Raw genomic sequence first — 19,333 nt, forward strand, 5'->3', positions numbered from 1 at the left:
ATCCGTCCGGGGTATTGGTTATTAAACTTTTTTTTTGTTCGAGCTTGTATCTGTTTGTGTAACATTAACAAAAAAAACGCATTTGTCGGTTCTTTGAATGATTCTTGATATGGAGAACATTGATTTCAAATAATTTAAAGACTTCGTCTTTGCTGGTTTACACTGGTTGTCAAAGAAAAACTAAAAAAAAAAAATAAATAAAAAAAAAAATTAGACGACCAACACGAATGTAATAAACACTTGGAGATGAAGCTAATATCAACTGATGTCAAGTGTTGCATTCTACGTGTCTCTACGCTATGCTTTCTCTCTTTCCAGCGCCTCGTTTTAACTTTTTTTCAGCAGCGTTGTTTTTTTTTCTGGCCCCTGGGGTCTTGTTGTTGCCCACTGATCATTCCCCGGGACTAGTTAGTCGAGGTAATAGCTGGGGAAGGAGGTTCTGAACCTCAGGTTGTTGTGCTCACAGTTCATTCATGCCAAGTACGCGGTATTCTACGCTGTTCACTACTTTTCAGGTCGTGGCAGCGGTATTCCATTTATTTATTAAAATAACTAACAACTGATACGCCTTTCCCCGACGGCTGCCACGATGGAACTCCCCCACCAGACTGGATTTTTTCCCCCTAACCTAACTTAAAATTAAAAGTGTGCGGGAGGGGTCTGGGTAGGGAAGACTCTTAAGTGCGTCTCAGGCCGAAGCCTATACGCTCTAAGCATGCAGGTTGTTAACCATGCGGGGGAGGGTGCATGCATCATGTGCTAGGAGGGGGATTGCCCAGCCATGGCAGCGTTTGTGCCATGACTAACTCCCCTCACTGACTATTCCAGACTATAAACTAGATAAGTTGGGCCCAGGTGAAACCTGCATAGACACAGGGAAAAAACCCTGGGCACTTACATGCGGGATGCAAAAATTGCATGCATTAATATCAGGCAGGTTGGTTACGGGAAACAGAAGGATGGATCTGGAATAAGAGTTGGACAGAGTAGAAAAGAGTGTACCATGCGGGGGGCGTTGGGGGCTTGGACATTGCTGTCCGCATTTGTTTTGGGTGGCACTGGTTGTTTCGGGGGCGATATTTTTGTCGTTTCCCGCCGGACTGCCAGCTAGCCCAATTTAAATTAGGAAGTGCGAAAAGAAAAAAAAAATTGATTAACTCTCTACGCTGGATTGAAATCACCAGACTGGTGTAAAACAGGTAGTATGCATGCATACCTTCGACCACTTCACCATGCTCGGCCAATGGCAGACGAGCAGTCCTCTGATTGACCGCGCTCCCGAGAGCCCATGTTAGTTTAAGTATCACAGTTGGGTTGTTCTGTTTGTCGCTTTTTATTTTGCTTTTCTTGTTGCTGCTGTATCGTCGCTCTGTTGGCCCGCCGCGCTCGTCTGCAAGAGCTTCGGGGAGCGGAACAAATTAATCTGACGCGTAAACGACGGTCGTATTTCGTTTCGCTGTCCGCCGTCGGCCCCCACAACAACTCAGTGGAGAAGGGACGTGTATGTGTGTGTGTGTGTGTGGGAGGAAGGGGGGGGGGTTTGTAAGGATGGGGCACGGGAGAAGACTGGTACCCTGACCTAAGCCGACGTGAATTCTCCCTTCCTGCCCCCCCTACCCTTCACCGTCCCTCGGGAACCGGAGCGTCTTTCGGGCAAGCGTCCAGCCTGGACTGCGGTCTTCCAGGGGACCAACTGCAGACGCATGGACGACGTCGATTTGGCGCCGCATTGCATTGCCCCCGCCCCTTCCCTTAGCTACAGACCTTGGCAATCACTGCAAGTACGTCAAACCAATTTTTTTTGACGTGACAACGTCTAATAAATCGATGAAAGCCGGCTGCACCCATGAAAAAAGGATGACTCATTGTCCCGTTACGCACTTTGTCCCGTTACGCTTTGTCCCGTTACGCTCATTGTACGCTTGCGCCGCATCTATCTCTCTTCCACTCGATTGGAACATCCATCGATTTGACTTTTCCGATGCAAATTAAACTTGAAACACTCCCATTCGTTTCCTACTTTTCCTATCATCGTCCTATCCTTAACAGAATAACACAGATTGGAAGAAGTTAAATAGCAAACATGTATAAAAGTTATAGTTGAAATAATCTGTTCGTTAAAGTAATAAACATATTTGAATTAATGTGTGCAAATAAAAGTAAATTTATCAATTCAAATTGTAGATTTCATTTCACTCGTTCTTTGTATCCATACAAAATAGTGATAATTCAATAAAAATGATTCAATTTTATTCATAAAAGTATGCAATCATTTCATCAATTTTTTTTATGACGTTGTCACGTTAAACTATCGTCCGTCCGTAAACCGACTTTACAGACAACCAATTTTTTTGACGTGCAAACATCTTAGCTCACGGCATACGGAAATTTTTTTTGTGGGAGTGATTTCGTGAATGGAACGGAAGTCGACGAACGGAAATGTGGCACAGCGTGTAGCAGATTAAAACCCGTATATAGTCACTTTCGTAGACATTAGGGTATGTACAAAAAAGTATTGGTGTGCTAAATCGAAATTTATGATGTAAAACTAAAATAATCACATTAAAAAGAAAACCTGATACACAAGACTGGATGGTATATTTCTTTTGGCGGAAAAACGACTTGACTCGTAAACAAATTGAATTAAAACATTATTAAGGTAGAGCTGCGAGAGAATTTGCAACATTACTACTATTAATCTCTTGAGGGAACCTCACAGTTTTCCCCTCGTACGGGGAATTTTATTTATTATTCGTAAAGGTTTAAATAAAAGAGCGAATTGAAATAAAATAAAAAAACTTGATTCTTTAAAAAAAATTTTGAATTATTTAAATTGTTTTTTCCATGCAGGTAGACAAGTGAGGTTGGGGGTGCGTGGATGTTCTCAAATGTTGTATACTTCAGTTATTGACGCGGGAAAGACTGCGGAAGCCAAGCTCTCGTGTTTCTCACCTCCCGTGGACACGGGAGAGAGCGTGTGACCCGGACACCAAGTCACTGCATCACTGCACGACCTCCGCGCGCGAGGAGTGTCTTCGTGCGGGTAACGGAACGAGGCCGGAACCCGGACCGCCAGGCCCCGCGGCAGCGCTGGGTCCCTCCGAGGGACCGGAGGTCCCCTCATCGCCTGGAACGGCCAGTGTGGTGAACATCCCTCCCCCAATCCTCTCCCCCCCTCCCAAACCAATCCCCCGCCAATCCTCGATCCACCGCGCGGACACGGCCTTAATTAAACCCTGTTTCCCCGGGAGAGACGGACTATACTGTTCACCTACCCCGGGTCAGGCTCCCGTGCTGCATCTCCGCATTTCCTCTCATTGCTGCCTGATGTAAAACTACAATGCGGGGTCAGGTTGAGGTCTGTTAGAATAATTAGAAAATGTGCAAAATTCGTTCGTTATTACTTTTTAGGCTAGATTTTTCGCACGTCCACGTGATCTTAACTAAAAATTTAAAAAAAAAAAAAATTAGTTATGTTATGTAATTTACATATTGTAATATGTTTAAGTGTTGTTAAAGTACTAAAATTTGGTAGTTCTTTGTTTTGCTTTGAATTTTTAGCTGTTGTTGCAGATGATTTTAAATAAATATCCCACTAAACAAGTTCTTATTTAATGGTTTCTCGGATCATAAAGGCAAATTTTTAGTGAGTCCTAGCATTAAGGGCGTACGCCGATGAAGGAATGGGGGGAATATCCCCTTCCGAAATTCCTAAAAAAGTATATAAAAATATTTGTTCGCCAAACAAAAGGAAACAAACTGAAAGAAAAACAGCGGGAAAAGTACTAGTCACGGATTTTAGATACTGTCCGTTTATTGGATAAAGGCTGAATTCCTTTAGAGGATATGATGAGGAGGAGAGTGACGATAAAATATATTTACTGGAAAATCGTTAGATTTATATAAAAGTATGAATATTTTTTTTAAGAAAACAAACCCCTAACTATACCTATCTAAATGTATTTATATCAGAAACCACATTCAAATTGATTCAAAGTGATAATTAGTAAGTCATTCCTAAATGAATAAAAATTACGAAGCATGAAAGGTAAAAAAAAATTCAGGGACCGTAGTTATTTTACGGAAAACTTCATGAATTTACGAATTCTGAGTTAACTTACTTTAAACATTCTTGTGGATGCATGTTTAGAGTGGACATTTTGTGTTGTATTATGTTGTATTTTTGTAAATACGCCATTGCATTTTTTCACTTGTTTGCCATGGAAAAACTTTAAAAGTGCAAAACAAAAATAAAAAATTAAAACCCACAAACCCACTTAGAGCAAACCTAAATAATCCGATGTGAAACTTCAAACATCCGACAGCACGGAATATTCAGTGGAAGTACTTAGCCATTAAAAAAATAACAGCACAGACGAACACAGTGAGCTAACAATGACGAGACAGTTTCAACAAAAAACAGTAAATGCAGAATGACAGCAAGGCGAGACAACACAGCAAATAGATAAACCCAACGTTGAAAATTAACAGGACGTATTGTGGAAAACACTACGACGACAGCACAGACGAACCACAGTCGAACTAAAATTTCAGACAACAGAGAATTCCACGGAAGGAATTTTAGTCATGAAAAAAAAATTGGTTGTCTGTTAAGTCGGTTTACGGACGATAGTTCAACGTGACAACGTCATAACAAAACATTTATGAAATGATTGCATACTTTTATGAATAAAATTGAATCATTTTTATTGAATTATCACTATTGTCTATGGATACAAAGAAGGAGTGAAATGAAATCTACAATTTAATTGATAAATTTACTTTTATTTGCACTCATTAATTCAAATATGTTTATTACTTTAACGAAGGGATTATTTTAACTATAACTTTTATACATGTTTGCTATTTAACTTCTTCCAATCTGTGTTATTCTGTTAAGGATAGGACGATGATAGCAAAAGTAGGAAACGAATGGGAGTGTTTCAAGTTTAATGTGCCTCGAAAAAGTCAAATCGATGGTTGTTCCAATCTAGTGGAAGAGATATAAATGCGGCGCAAGCGTACAGTGAGCGTAACGGGACACAGCGTAACGGGACAATGTGCGTAACAGGACACTTTTTCGTGCTTGCAGCCGGCGTTCATCGATTTATTAGACGTCACGTCAAAAATAACAGCACAGATGAAACAGTTGTTTCACCTGCTCCGGTGCGTTGCCCAGGGTTGTTATCTGCATGCATTTACTGTATCGTTGTTGCTAGCCCATTGTGCTCGTCTGAACTGTCTGATGTTTAAAGTTAGACATCGGCTGGTTTAGGCTTGTTCTTTAATTTTTTTTTGTTTTTGAATTTCTTGACTTCATGTAAGCTTTTGGACATACGCCATTGCTAAGCACATGCATGTCTGTAGAAGAAAACTACAAAAAACACAAATGACAAAAACACAAATAAAGCAAAAATTTATGTTGTCAGGATATAAACACCACACAATACTCCACAACAGGAATATGGTCAACAAAACAAAGAAAAAACAAAGAAAAATTGACTAACAGAACGAAAAAAAAACCCACAAAATATGAAGGCACAAAAATACCGAAACCAAAAAATTCAGCACAACAGTTGAAACGAGACAAAGACACAGAAAAAAGAAAAGACGAAACAAATACAATAGCTTTTCAAAAACAGAAAAGAACGAAAAAAAAACCTACAAATGATGACAGTACAAAAATATTGAACCCAAAAAAAATTTTAATTTCTTCAATGATAAAGTGCGCAAAATATCAATGGCGTTAAAGTCCCGAGAATTTTACTAATTCAAAAAATCACGCCAATGCATGGATAGTTTAACAGAAGTGTGTCAAGTTCATCTCAGTTGTTATATGGTCTTTACTCTGGTGTCGCACAGGCGCGCGGGAAAACCTCTAATATGTTATTTTCCTGACCTAACTTCAAGCTATGCGTGTGCGGGATGGGTCTGGGTAGGGAAGACTCCAAGTGCGTCTCAGGCCGAAGCCTGTAAGCTCTAACCATGCAGGTTGCTAGCCATGCAGGAGAAGTAGCATGCATTGTGTGCTATCAGGGGATTGGCCAGCCATGGCTGCGATTGGCGCCATGCGACCAACTGATTATTCTAGACTAAAACCAGATAAGTTGGGCCCTAGGTAAAATCTTCATAGACACAGGGGGAAAAAAAACCTGGCCTGTTAAATGCGGGGGTGCAAAAAAATCATGCGTTATGCGTAGAGACCGGAAAAATTCGCGTTGAATTCATTTAGCGATAGGCTAAAATACAAATAGTTACACCTCAGTGCTGCCTCTGCTATTGGCTCACAACTAAACCTGGATGACTCTGGGCCAATGAGAAACACCCAAACGGAGCTGTATCGAATCACATGCTGCTACGCGTTGGGACGTCTCACAAGACAGCAGCCAGTGAGTGGGTGACATTTGACCGAGTGTACGTGGAACTACGGAGTTCATCCTACAGGTCACTGAATCCGTGGATTTTTCCGGTCCCTAATTATTAGAGACCTGCAAAATTCGCGGATACATTCGGTGATAGGCTAGAATTCAAACACACATACCTCTTAGATAATTTTGCTTTTGGCTTACTGTTCAACAGGACGAATCTCAACCAATTATAAACCCTCAACCAAAGAAGGATCGAATCACAGACAAACCAGCTGAGACGACTTACAAGTCCGGCAGCCAATGGACTTGCGTTATTTATTTGCCCGAGTCTATCCTGAAGGCCATCGAAACCGCGAATTTTGCATGTCTCTACTAATTATGCGTTGCAGGTCGGTTACGGGAAACAGAAGGATGGATTGGGAAGAAGAGTTTGGACGGAGCAGAGAAGAGAGTCTACCATGCGGGGCAGGCAAACCTCTGACGCGGTCGGGTGTACTGACCCGGGGTCAGTGACTCGCGGGCGCGCTAGCCTCGGCCGAAGACGTTCTCCCGGAGTACGCGACCCAGGACTCTCTCGTCGGTCGGACCACGACGAGGCGCAGTCCGAGTCCGAGTCCGCCGAGTCTGTCGGCCACCGCGAGGCGCGCTCTTCGGCGGGTTGCTGGTTCGATCCCGCCCGGCGACGGGGGAGTTCCCTCATTCAAAACCATTTCTGTATACATCTCTAGCTCTCGGTAGCTTCGGCAGGAGTAATTTCGTGGGGGGGAAAAAAAGAAAATAAATGGAAAAGAAGTTGATGGACGGAAATGTGGCACAAAGATGGTGGACCTACGCGTAGAAACCTAAACCCGTGTATAGTCACTTTCGTAAACATTGGGGGACAAAAAACCAAACCGTATTGGCGTGATAAACGAAACTTTATAATGGTGAAACCAACCTAGATATATATATATATATATATATTCCAGGTTGGTATATATATTCCATGTTGATATATATATATATATATATATATATATATATATATATATATATATATATATTTATATATATATATATACATATTTGGTAAGCTAAAACAGTCGTAGTAAAAAGTAATTTCATGGTTTACAATTCCTAAAAAAAAAAAAATTGGTGTTGCAATGATTATAATAGGCCTACATTTTTTTTCTTTTTAATACTTCGACGGTGTCTTTGGCATTTGGCTTGACTCCATAATGATATGGATAAAAATGTTTATTTGTTTATTCCGTGGATTTATTTATTTATGCCACTAATTTTATTTAGCCAATGTTTTAACCTTTCTGTCTGAATGTATATTTCATATTTTATTTTTATTTTTTAAAAACATATTTTTTTTTTCTATAGCACGAATGAAAACCACGTGTTTTAAGGTTGTGCACGTGTTTAAAATACATTTATAATTATTAGAGTTCAGGAATTTGTGAAGGATCTTAAGTATCAAATTAAAAAAAAAAACCTAGAACCTGGCGTGCGGGAGTGGGCTGGGATGCTGACGCGCCGCGCGTGTCGCGTGTTGCAGCGAGACGAACGACGTGAACACGGGTCTGCTGCTGGAGGTGTGGAGCAAGGGCTTGTTGTGGGACCGCGCGCTCGGCTACCACTGGATCCCGCTGCCCTCCGTCAAGTACTCCAACGAGGTGAGTGCCCGGCGCCGCAGTGCCTTGTGAACACAACAAACTGAGATGTGTTCCACTTACGCAGCTGTGCCTTTCGAATGTTACTCTGTTGTTACACTCCGTTAGTAGAGACCTGAAAAAATTCGCAGGGGTTCATTTCGCGTTGTGCTGAAATTCAAATAATTATACCATAGTGCTGCTTCTGTCATTGTTTCTCTCTGTTAATCTGGAGGACTGAGGGACCAATTAGAGACCCCTCACTCGTAGAAGTGTCGAATCACATAGGCCACCCGGTCGAGACGACTCACAAGTCAACCGCCGATGAACAGTTGGCATTTGCCCGAGTGTGTAGAGGATATTGGAGTCTATCCTTTAGGGATTTGAAATCGCGAATTTTTCCGGTCTCTATCCATTAGTAAGGCGCCAAATGAATAATTATGAATTCAACAAAACACTTTAATTTAATAACTGAGATGTGTTCTACTTATGTAGCTGCCTTTCAAATGATACTCTGTTGTTACACTCCATTAGTAAGGCGCCCATTCAGTGGCGTAGCTAAGGTGACTGGCGCCCCTGGCCAGAATTGAAAATAGCACCCCCACTTGGATTAAAAGAGAGGGGGATAGGGTTCAATAACACGAAACCGTCGCATTGACGTGCAACCCCCCCCCCCCTTCCCTTCCGGGCCGGCGTCCCTGGCGGGGGTAATCCCTGCCACCCGCTTGCTACGCCACTGCGCCCATTGAATAATTATGAACACAACAAAACACTTTAATTTAATTTAATTACAAAGGTGTTTTCCACTTATGTAGCTGTGCTTCAAATGTTACTCTGTTGTTACACTCCATTAGTAAGGCACCCATTGAATAATTATGAACACAACAAAACACTTTAATTTAATTACAAAGGTGTTTTCCACTTATGTAGCTGTGCTTCAAATGTTACTCTGTTGTTACACTCCATTAGTAAGGCACCCATTGAATAATTATGAACACAACAAAACACTTTAATTTAATTACAAAGGTGTTTTCCACTTATGTAGCTGTGCTTCAAATGTTACTCTGTTGTTACACTCCATTAGTAAGGCACCCATTGAATAATTATGAACACAACAAAACACTTTAATTTAATTACAAAGGTGTTTTCCACTTATGTAGCTGTGCTTCAAATGTTACTCTGTTGTTACACTCCATTAGTAAGGCACCCATTGAATAATTATGAACACAACAAAACACTTTAATTTAATTACAAAGGTGTTTTCCACTTATGTAGCTGTGCTTCAAATGTTACTCTGTTGTTACACTCCATTAGTAAGGCACCCATTGAATAATTATGAACACAACAAAACACTTTAATTTAATTACAAAGGTGTTTTCCACTTATGTAGCTGTGCTTCAAATGTTACTCTGTTGTTACACTCCATTAGTAAGGCACCCATTGAATAATTATGAACACAACAAAACACTTTAATTTAATTACAAAGGTGTTTTCCACTTATGTAGCTGTGCTTCAAATGTTACTCTGTTGTTACACTCCATTAGTAAGGCACCCATTGAATAATTATGAACACAACAAAACACTTTAATTTAATTACAAAGGTGTTTTCCACTTATGTAGCTGTGCTTCAAATGTTACTCTGTTGTTACACTCCATTAGTAAGGCACCCATTGAATAATTATGAACACAACAAAACACTTTAATTTAATTACAAAGGTGTTTTCCACTTATGTAGCTGTGCTTCAAATGTTACTCTGTTGTTACACTCCATTAGTAAGGCACCCATTGAATAATTATGAACACAACAAAACACTTTAATTTAATTACAAAGGTGTTTTCCACTTATGTAGCTGTGCTTCAAATGTTACTCTGTTGTTACACTCCATTAGTAAGGCACCCATTGAATAATTATGAACACAACAAAACACTTTAATTTAATTACAAAGGTGTTTTCCACTTATGTAGCTGTGCTTCAAATGTTACTCTGTTGTTACACTCCATTAGTAAGGCACCCATTGAATAATTATGAACACAACAAAACACTTTAATTTAATTACAAAGGTGTTTTCCACTTATGTAGCTGTGCTTCAAATGTTACTCTGTTGTTACACTCCATTAGTAAGGCACCCATTGAATAATTATGAACACAACAAAACACTTTAATTTAATTACAAAGGTGTTTTCCACTTATGTAGCTGTGCTTCAAATGTTACTCTGTTGTTACACTCCATTAGTAAGGCACCCATTGAATAATTATGAACACAACAAAACACTTTAATTTAATTACAAAGGTGTTTTCCACTTATGTAGCTGTGCTTCAAATGTTACTCTGTTGTTACACTCCATTAGTAAGGCACCCATTGAATAATTATGAACACAACAAAACACTTTAATTTAATTACAAAGGTGTTTTCCACTTATGTAGCTGTGCTTCAAATGTTACTCTGTTGTTACACTCCATTAGTAAGGCACCCATTTAATAATTATGAACACAACAAAACACTTTAATTTAATTACAAAGGTGTTTTCCACTTATGTAGCTGTGCTTCAAATGTTACTCTGTTGTTACACTCCATTAGTAAGGCACCCATTGAATAATTATGAACACAACAAAACACTTTAATTTAATTACAAAGGTGTTTTCCACTTATGTAGCTGTGCTTCAAATGTTACTCTGTTGTTACACTCCATTGGTAAGGCACCCATTGAATAATTATGAATACAACAAAACACTTTAATTTAAAAACAAAGGTGTATTCCACTTATGTAGCTGTGCTTCAAATGTTACTCTGTTGTTACACTCCATTGGTAAGGCACCCATTGAATAATTATGAACACAACAAAACACTTTAATTTAATTACAAAGGTGTTTTCCACTTATGTAGCTGTGCTTCAAATGTTACTCTGTTGTTACACTCCATTAGTAAGGCACCCATTGAATAATTATGAACACAACAAAACACTTTAATTTAATTACAAAGGTGTTTTCCACTTATGTAGCTGTGCTTCAAATGTTACTCTGTTGTTACACTCCATTAGTAAGGCACCCATTGAATAATTATGAACACAACAAAACACTTTAATTTAATTACAAAGGTGTTTTCCACTTATGTAGCTGTGCTTCAAATGTTACTCTGTTGTTACACTCCATAAGTAAGGCACCCATTGAATAATTATGAACACAACAAAACACTTTAATTTAATTACAAAGGTGTTTTCCACTTATGTAGCTGTGCTTCAAATGTTACTCTGTTGTTACACTCCATTAGTAAGGCACCCATTGAATAATTATGAACACAACAAAACACTTTAATTTTATTACAAAGGTGTTTTCCACTTATGTAGCTGTGCTTCAAATGTTACTCTGTTGTTACACTCCATTAGTAAGGCACCCATTGAATAATTATGAACACAACAAAACACTTTAATTTAATTACAAAGGTGTTTTCCACTTATGTAGCTGTGCTTCAAATGTTACTCTGTTGTTACACTCCATTAGTAAGGCACCCATTGAATAATTATGAACACAACAAAACACTTTAATTTAATTACAAAGGTGTTTTCCACTTATGTAGCTGTGCTTCAAATGTTACTCTGTTGTTACACTCCATTAGTAAGGCACCCATTGAATAATTATGAACACAACAAAACACTTTAATTTAATTACAAAGGTGTTTTCCACTTATGTAGCTGTGCTTCAAATGTTACTCTGTTGTTACACTCCATTAGTAAGGCACCCATTGAATAATTATGAATACAACAAAACACTTTAATTTAAAAACAAAGGTGTATTCCACTTATGTAGCTGTGCTTCAAATGTTACTCTGTTGTTACACTCCATTGGTAAGGCACCCATTGAATAATTATGAACACAACAAAACACTTTAATTTAATTACAAAGGTGTTTTCCACTTATGTAGCTGTGCTTCAAATGTTACTCTGTTGTTACACTCCATTAGTAAGGCACCCATTGAATAATTATGAACACAACAAAACACTTTAATTTAATTACAAAGGTGTTTTCCACTTATGTAGCTGTGCTTCAAATGTTACTCTGTTGTTACACTCCATTAGTAAGGCACCCATTGAATAATTATGAACACAACAAAACACTTTAATTTAATTACAAAGGTGTTTTCCACTTATGTAGCTGTGCTTCAAATGTTACTCTGTTGTTACACTCCATTAGTAAGGCACCCATTGAATAATTATGAACACAACAAAACACTTTAATTTAATTACAAAGGTGTTTTCCACTTATGTAGCTGTGCTTCAAATGTTACTCTGTTGTTACACTCCATTAGTAAGGCACCCATTGAATAATTATGAACACAACAAAACACTTTAATTTAATTACAAAGGTGTTTTCCACTTATGTAGCTGTGCTTCAAATGTTACTCTGTTGTTACACTCCATTAGTAAGGCACCCATTGAATAATTATGAACACAACAAAACACTTTAATTTAATTACAAAGGTGTTTTCCACTTATGTAGCTGTGCTTCAAATGTTACTCTGTTGTTACACTCCATTAGTAAGGCACCCATTGAATAATTATGAACACAACAAAACACTTTAATTTAATTACAAAGGTGTTTTCCACTTATGTAGCTGTGCTTCAAATGTTACTCTGTTGTTACACTCCATTAGTAAGGCACCCATTGAATAATTATGAACACAACAAAACACTTTAATTTAATTACAAAGGTGTTTTCACTTATGTAGCTGTGCTTCAAATGTTACTCTGTTGTTACACTCCATTAGTAAGGCACCCATTGAATAATTATGAATACAACAAAACACTTTAATTTAAAAACAAAGGTGTATTCCACTTATGTAGCTGTGCTTCAAATGTTACTCTGTTGTTACACTCCATTGGTAAGGCACCCATTGAATAATTATGAACACAACAAAACACTTTAATTTAATTACAAAGGTGTTTTCCACTTATGTAGCTGTGCTTCAAATGTTACTCTGTTGTTACACTCCATTAGTAAGGCACCCATTGAATAATTATGAACACAACAAAACACTTTAATTTAATTACAAAGGTGTTTTCCACTTATGTAGCTGTGCTTCAAATGTTACTCTGTTGTTACACTCCATTAGTAAGGCACCCATTGAATAATTATGAACACAACAAAACACTTTAATTTAATTACAAAGGTGTTTTCCACTTATGTAGCTGTGCTTCAAATGTTACTCTGTTGTTACACTCCATTAGTAAGGCACCCATTGAATAATTATGAACACAACAAAACACTTTAATTTAATTACAAAGGTGTTTTCCACTTATGTAGCTGTGCTTCAAATGTTACTCTGTTGTTACACTCCATTAGTAAGGCACCCATTGAATAATTATGAACACAACAAAACACTTTAATTTTATTACAAAGGTGTTTTCCACTTATGTAGCTGTGCTTCAAATGTTACTCTGTTGTTACACTCCATTAGTAAGGCACCCATTGAATAATTATGAACACAACAAAACACTTTAATTTAATTACAAAGGTGTTTTCCACTTATGTAGCTGTGCTTCAAATGTTACTCTGTTGTTACACTCCATTAGTAAGGCACCCATTGAATAATTATGAACACAACAAAACACTTTAATTTAATTACAAAGGTGTTTTCCACTTATGTAGCTGTGCTTCAAATGTTACTCTGTTGTTACACTCCATTAGTAAGGCACCCATTGAATAATTATGAACACAACAAAACACTTTAATTTAATTACAAAGGTGTTTTCCACTTATGTAGCTGTGCTTCAAATGTTACTCTGTTGTTACACTCCATTAGTAAGGCACCCATTGAATAATTATGAACACAACAAAACACTTTAATTTAAAAACAAAGGTGTATTCCACTTATGTAGCTGTGCTTCAAATGTTACTCTGTTGTTACACTCCATTGGTAAGGCACCCATTGAATAATTATGAACACAACAAAACACTTTAAATTAATTACAAAGGTGTTTTCCACTTATGTAGCTGTGCTTCAAATGTTACTCTGTTGTTACACTCCATTAGTAAGGCACCCATTGAATAATTATGAACACAACAAAACACTTTAATTTAATTACAAAGGTGTTTTCCACTTATGTAGCTGTGCTTCAAATGTTACTCTGTTGCTACACTCCATTAGTAAGGCACCCATTGAATAATTATGAACACAACAAAACACTTTAATTTAATTACAAAGGTGTTTTCCACTTATGTAGCTGTGCTTCAAATGTTACTCTGTTGTTACACTCCATTAGTAAGGCACCCATTGAATAATTATGAACACAACAAAACACTTTAATTTAATTACAAAGGTGTTTTCCACTTATGTAGCTGTGCTTCAAATGTTACTCTGTTGTTACACTCCATTAGTAAGGCACCCATTGAATAATTATGAATACAACAAAACACTTTAATTTAAAAACAAAGGTGTATTCCACTTATGTAGCTGTGCTTCAAATGTTACTCTGTTGTTACACTCCATTGGTAAGGCACCCATTGAATAATTATGAACACAACATAAACACTTTAATTTAATTACAAAGGTGTTTTCCACTTATGTAGCTGTGCTTCAAATGTTACTCTGTTGTTACACTCCATTAGTAAGGCACCCATTGAATAATTATGAACACAACAAAACACTTTAATTTAATTACAAAGGTGTTGTCCACTTATGTAGCTGTGCTTCAAATGTTACTCTGTTGTTACACTCCATTAGTAAGGCACCCATTGAATAATTATGAACACAACAAAACACTTTAATTTAAAAACAAAGGTGTTTTCCACTTATGTAGCTGTGCTTCAAATGTTACTCTGTTGTTACACTCCATTAGTAAGGCACCTATTGAATAATTATGAACACAACAAAACACTTTAATTTAATTACAAAGGTGTTTTCCACTTATGTAGCTGTGCTTCAAATGTTACTCTGTTGTTACACTCCATTAGTAAGGCACCCATTGAATAATTATGAACACAACAAAACACTTTAATTTAAAAACAAAGGTGTATTCCACTTATGTAGCTGTGCTTCAAATGTTACTCTGTTGTTACACTCCATTGGTAAGGCACCCATTGAATAATTATGAACACAACAAAACACTTTAATTTAATTACAAAGGTGTTTTCCACTTATGTAGCTGTGCTTCAAATGTTACTCTGTTGTTACACTCCATTAGTAAGGCACCCATTGAATAATTATGAATACAACAAAACACTTTAATTTAAAAACAAAGGTGTATTCCACTTATGTAGCTGTGCTTCAAATGTTACTCTGTTGTTACACTCCATTGGTAAGGCACCCATTGAATAATTATGAACACAACAAAACACTTTAATTTAATTACAAAGGTGTTTTCCACTTATGTAGCTGTGCTTCAAATGTTACTCTGTTGTTACACTCCATTAGTAAGGCACCCATTGAATAATTATGAATACAACAAAACACTTTAATTTAAAAACAAAGGTGTATTCCACTTATGTAGCTGTGCTTCAAATGTTACTCTGTTGTTACACTCCATTAGTAAGGCACCCATTGAATAATTATGAATACAACAAAACACTTTAATTTAAAAACAAAGGTGTATTCCACTTATGTAGCTGCATTTCAAATGTTACTGTGTTGTTACACTCAGTTTTGTATTTTAATCACATCTCTATGGAGTAAGCTAATATTTGGGCTTCGTGATACGCTTGTATCCAAGTTATACATGTCTCTTTGTCGTTACAGAGTCAGAGTGTCAGTTGTGAACTCACCTATATGTAGGACTAGAAGGTTGTAATGCGTCTAAGGCATGGATGACTAATTTGCACACCCAAGATTAATCTATGGAGGTCACATGCGGATGTGTTAAGTGTGTCATTTTTATAACCAGATAGGGTAAGTTTTATTATTTCTGGATTGAAATATTAACTATATTTGTTTAATATTCATTTTTAATTAACACAAAAGTAAGACATTCTGTAAAATCGTTTATAACAATGATGGGTAAGGGAAAGCAAGAATTCTGTACTAATAACCCTCCCAGACTGATAATATAATCTATTATGTTGGGTTAAATATTTCCGCATATAAATGTCCATGCCGTACGCTTGATTATTATAAACTACCTCTCAATTGGAATGTATTATATTTCATTTATTCTACTGCTGGCACTACAATACGGCTACTAATTCCTTGTAAACCTATTACAGAATTTCACTGTTGTTGTTTCTCTGAGCAGAAATTTTTTTCAGTTATTCCATAAACTTGAAAACTCTTTACTTAGTACTGAGCCTGCCAAACAAGTCTCTGTGCCAAGACCATAAGTAATTTTTTGTACAGGCACGATACGTAAATTAGTACTTCTTCCAGTAGGGTAGACTGGGTACAGTTGTAACAATTTTGGTTTGTTCGCCAATTATTCTGTTTATTTATCAGTAAGCTGGGAAAAAATTAACACGAATTGTAATTTGTTTGTTTGTCTACGTAAAAATACTAATATATTGTTCTTAAATTCGCTGTATTAGTAGAGACCTGCAAAATTCGCGGATTCATTGACCTCTAGGATAGACTCCACAGTCCTTTAAATACTCGTGGAAATGACACCTGTTCATTGGCTACTGACGCGTGAGACGTCTCAACTAGGCTGTCCGTATTTCGGCACTTTCTTGGTTTATTGTTTCCCATTGGCTCACAGTTCCCCGGATAAAATGTGGGCCAATCGCAGAAGCGGTACGAAGGTATAGTTGTTTTGATGCTAGCCTATCGCGAAATGAATCCGCGAATTTTGCATGTCTCTATGTATTAGTCATAGGTAGGGACACCTGTATTTCGTGATTTAATTTCATGTCAAGGTATTTTACAAAACACTGTAGCTTTTTCTAAGAGTCATGGCAAATTGTGAGGGTGCAGCATTACGGTGACCACATTCTCATTGGCCCCGTCAAGAGCGGGACGACACCTCTCACCGACCTCAGCCAATAACCACAGGAGAAAAGCTACATTATTTTGTGAAATACCTTGACACGAAATGTATTCGCGAAATACAGGTGTCCCTAGTCATAGGATGAAATTAAAAAAAGGAAAGTGTCACAACCGACCACACCCCAAGGACGATTGTGACAGTGGTTGGGGTCGGTAGTGACAGGCATAAACATACAGCAAAATGGTTCATAGTTACTTTAATTGTTAGAAATATGTACCATAACAAAACATAAACTTCTTCTAAACAAAGTTAACATTCATATAGCAAGTTAACTAAAATATGACATCACTTTTGTTCTTATAATTAATAAGGCACTGTAACAACTAATATTATAACAGTCTTCTTGGAATCAGTCAGAACGTTAACTAAACTTAAATTTTCTGTAAAAGGTTCTACTATAATTTAAATAATAAAAGTTTTAAATAATCAAATAATATAAGTGTCTAAACTGAGATCTAGTCAGATTCATCATCACAGTTGCGACAAATGTAATGGTGACTATTACCTGCGCACTCTACGTTGGACCAGAGTCCACATGTTCCTTGGCACTTGATCCATTTTTCGCCAGCCCTACTTTCAGAATATGCGCCTACACAAACTAGACAGAAATAGTCTTCTTAATCGGATGACGATTGTGAAGTCTTTCTTTTCTTGGCATTGGTTTTTCCTTTTACTTTCCCTTTATTATTTCGTTTTAGTTCAGTTATATTTTTCTTTACCTACTTAGCCTTCAAACGTTTTTCTTTTTCTTCATGTTCTGGGCATCTAAAAGAAAAAAACTGATAAATATATGTCACAACCGTACCCACAGAATTTGTCACAACCGTACCCAACGCACAATTTCGAAAACAAAAAAATCGCCATGATTCAACCAAACAATATATGTCACAACCGTACCCACAGAATTTGTCACAACCGTACCCAACGCACAATATCGAAAACAAAAAATCGCCATGAATCAACCAATCTACATAAAAAGTAATCACTCGTATTATAACAAGAAAAAATACGAGGTAATCTATCTGTATGTAAAAAACAGTAACTATTCAAAGAAATCAAACCAAGAATCTTACTTTTGACTGTTGAAAAGCAATGTAGGCTCCTGCTTAGGTTAATGCCGCGCGCAGACTTACGCAATCCTAGGGAACGTGTTCAGACTTGCACGCCGCGCCTCTCTTCCCTGATACTCTTCGCCATATTCCGTATAGTGTCGCGTTTATAACGACTGTCACTACCGTACTCAGTCACAACCGTACCCAGTGTACCCTACGTATGTTAAAAACTTGATCTAATGTCCTTCCCGACTTTTGTCCGGAAAGATTCTCCATGTGAGATTTCTTTATAATATTACTGTAATTTGCAACTTTCCCCAGCTTGTTTAATCCAAAAATATGCATTTCTTTTAGTTGGAGCGATGAAAGTCATTATATTTGAATGTAGAATATTGTGAAACAATGATCTAAAATACCGGAATCTTACTGACTGATTTAATAATGTAATGAAATTATGGTATTATAAACAATATTTACGTATAAAGCTGTAGCGTAGCTGTCGTATACGCTACATATAGAGACCTGCAAAATTTGCGGATTCAATGACCTCCAGGATAGACCCTACTTCACTCTACACACTCGGGCAAATGCCACCTGTTCATTGGCTGCTGACTTGCGAGTCGTCTCGACTGAGTGTCTGTGATTCGACACTTCTTTGAGTGAGGGTCTCTAACTGGCCCTCATTACTCCAGATTAACAGTGAACCAATTGCAGAAGCAGCGCTAAGGTATAATTATTTGAATTGTAGCATATCACGAAATGAATCCGCGAATTTTGCAGGTCTCTAGCTATATATAATAGAGAAACCTTAAGAACGGACAAAGAATGAAAACAGAAACGCACAGAGAACAAGCTGAAATCACCCGCTGACAGAAATTAAATTCGTGGACGGCACAGGGCACAGGGCACAGGGAATTCCGTGGAAGGAAAAATATCACAGCACAGACTAACGCAGTGGAATGACAAGACTAGAGAGTTTTAACAAGAACAGTTACGACAGACAAAAAAAAATGGCAAACGTACGTCATAGCGGCCGAAAAACTATTCATTTTTGTGAATATTCCATAAAATGATCACTAGAGACCGGAAAAATTCGTGGATTCCTTTAGAGACAGGCTGGAATCCAAACCCGTTTAGCATAATGCTGCGTCAGTGATTGGACCGCAATTTACCTGAAGGACTCTGAGCCAATGGCAAACGCTCAACAAAAGAAGTATCGAATTATAAGAATCGCAGTAAACAAGTGTCCCGAGTCGGTAGCCAATGACCAGGTGATAGTTGCCCGAGTACATAGAGAATAGTGGAGTCT

General features: G+C 37.6%; 1 protein-coding gene across 7 annotated transcripts in view; it reads left to right on the top strand.

Annotated features, from left to right (window-relative positions):
• The window catches only part of LOC134537788 (protein unc-13 homolog B), a 1,087,975-nt gene that overhangs the window by 284,754 nt on the left and 783,888 nt on the right, over positions 1-19,333 (top strand). For all 7 annotated transcript variants that reach the window (XM_063378591.1, XM_063378590.1, XM_063378592.1 and 4 more), the window contains one exon: positions 7,912-8,029. In XM_063378591.1, the coding sequence (XP_063234661.1) occupies positions 7,912-8,029 (118 nt within the window). The remainder of the gene's footprint in view (positions 1-7,911; positions 8,030-19,333) is intronic.

The sequence above is a fragment of the Bacillus rossius genome, chromosome 12 (assembly GCF_032445375.1).
Source record: "Bacillus rossius redtenbacheri isolate Brsri chromosome 12, Brsri_v3, whole genome shotgun sequence".
Taxonomy (NCBI): Eukaryota; Metazoa; Arthropoda; class Insecta; order Phasmatodea; family Bacillidae; genus Bacillus; species Bacillus rossius.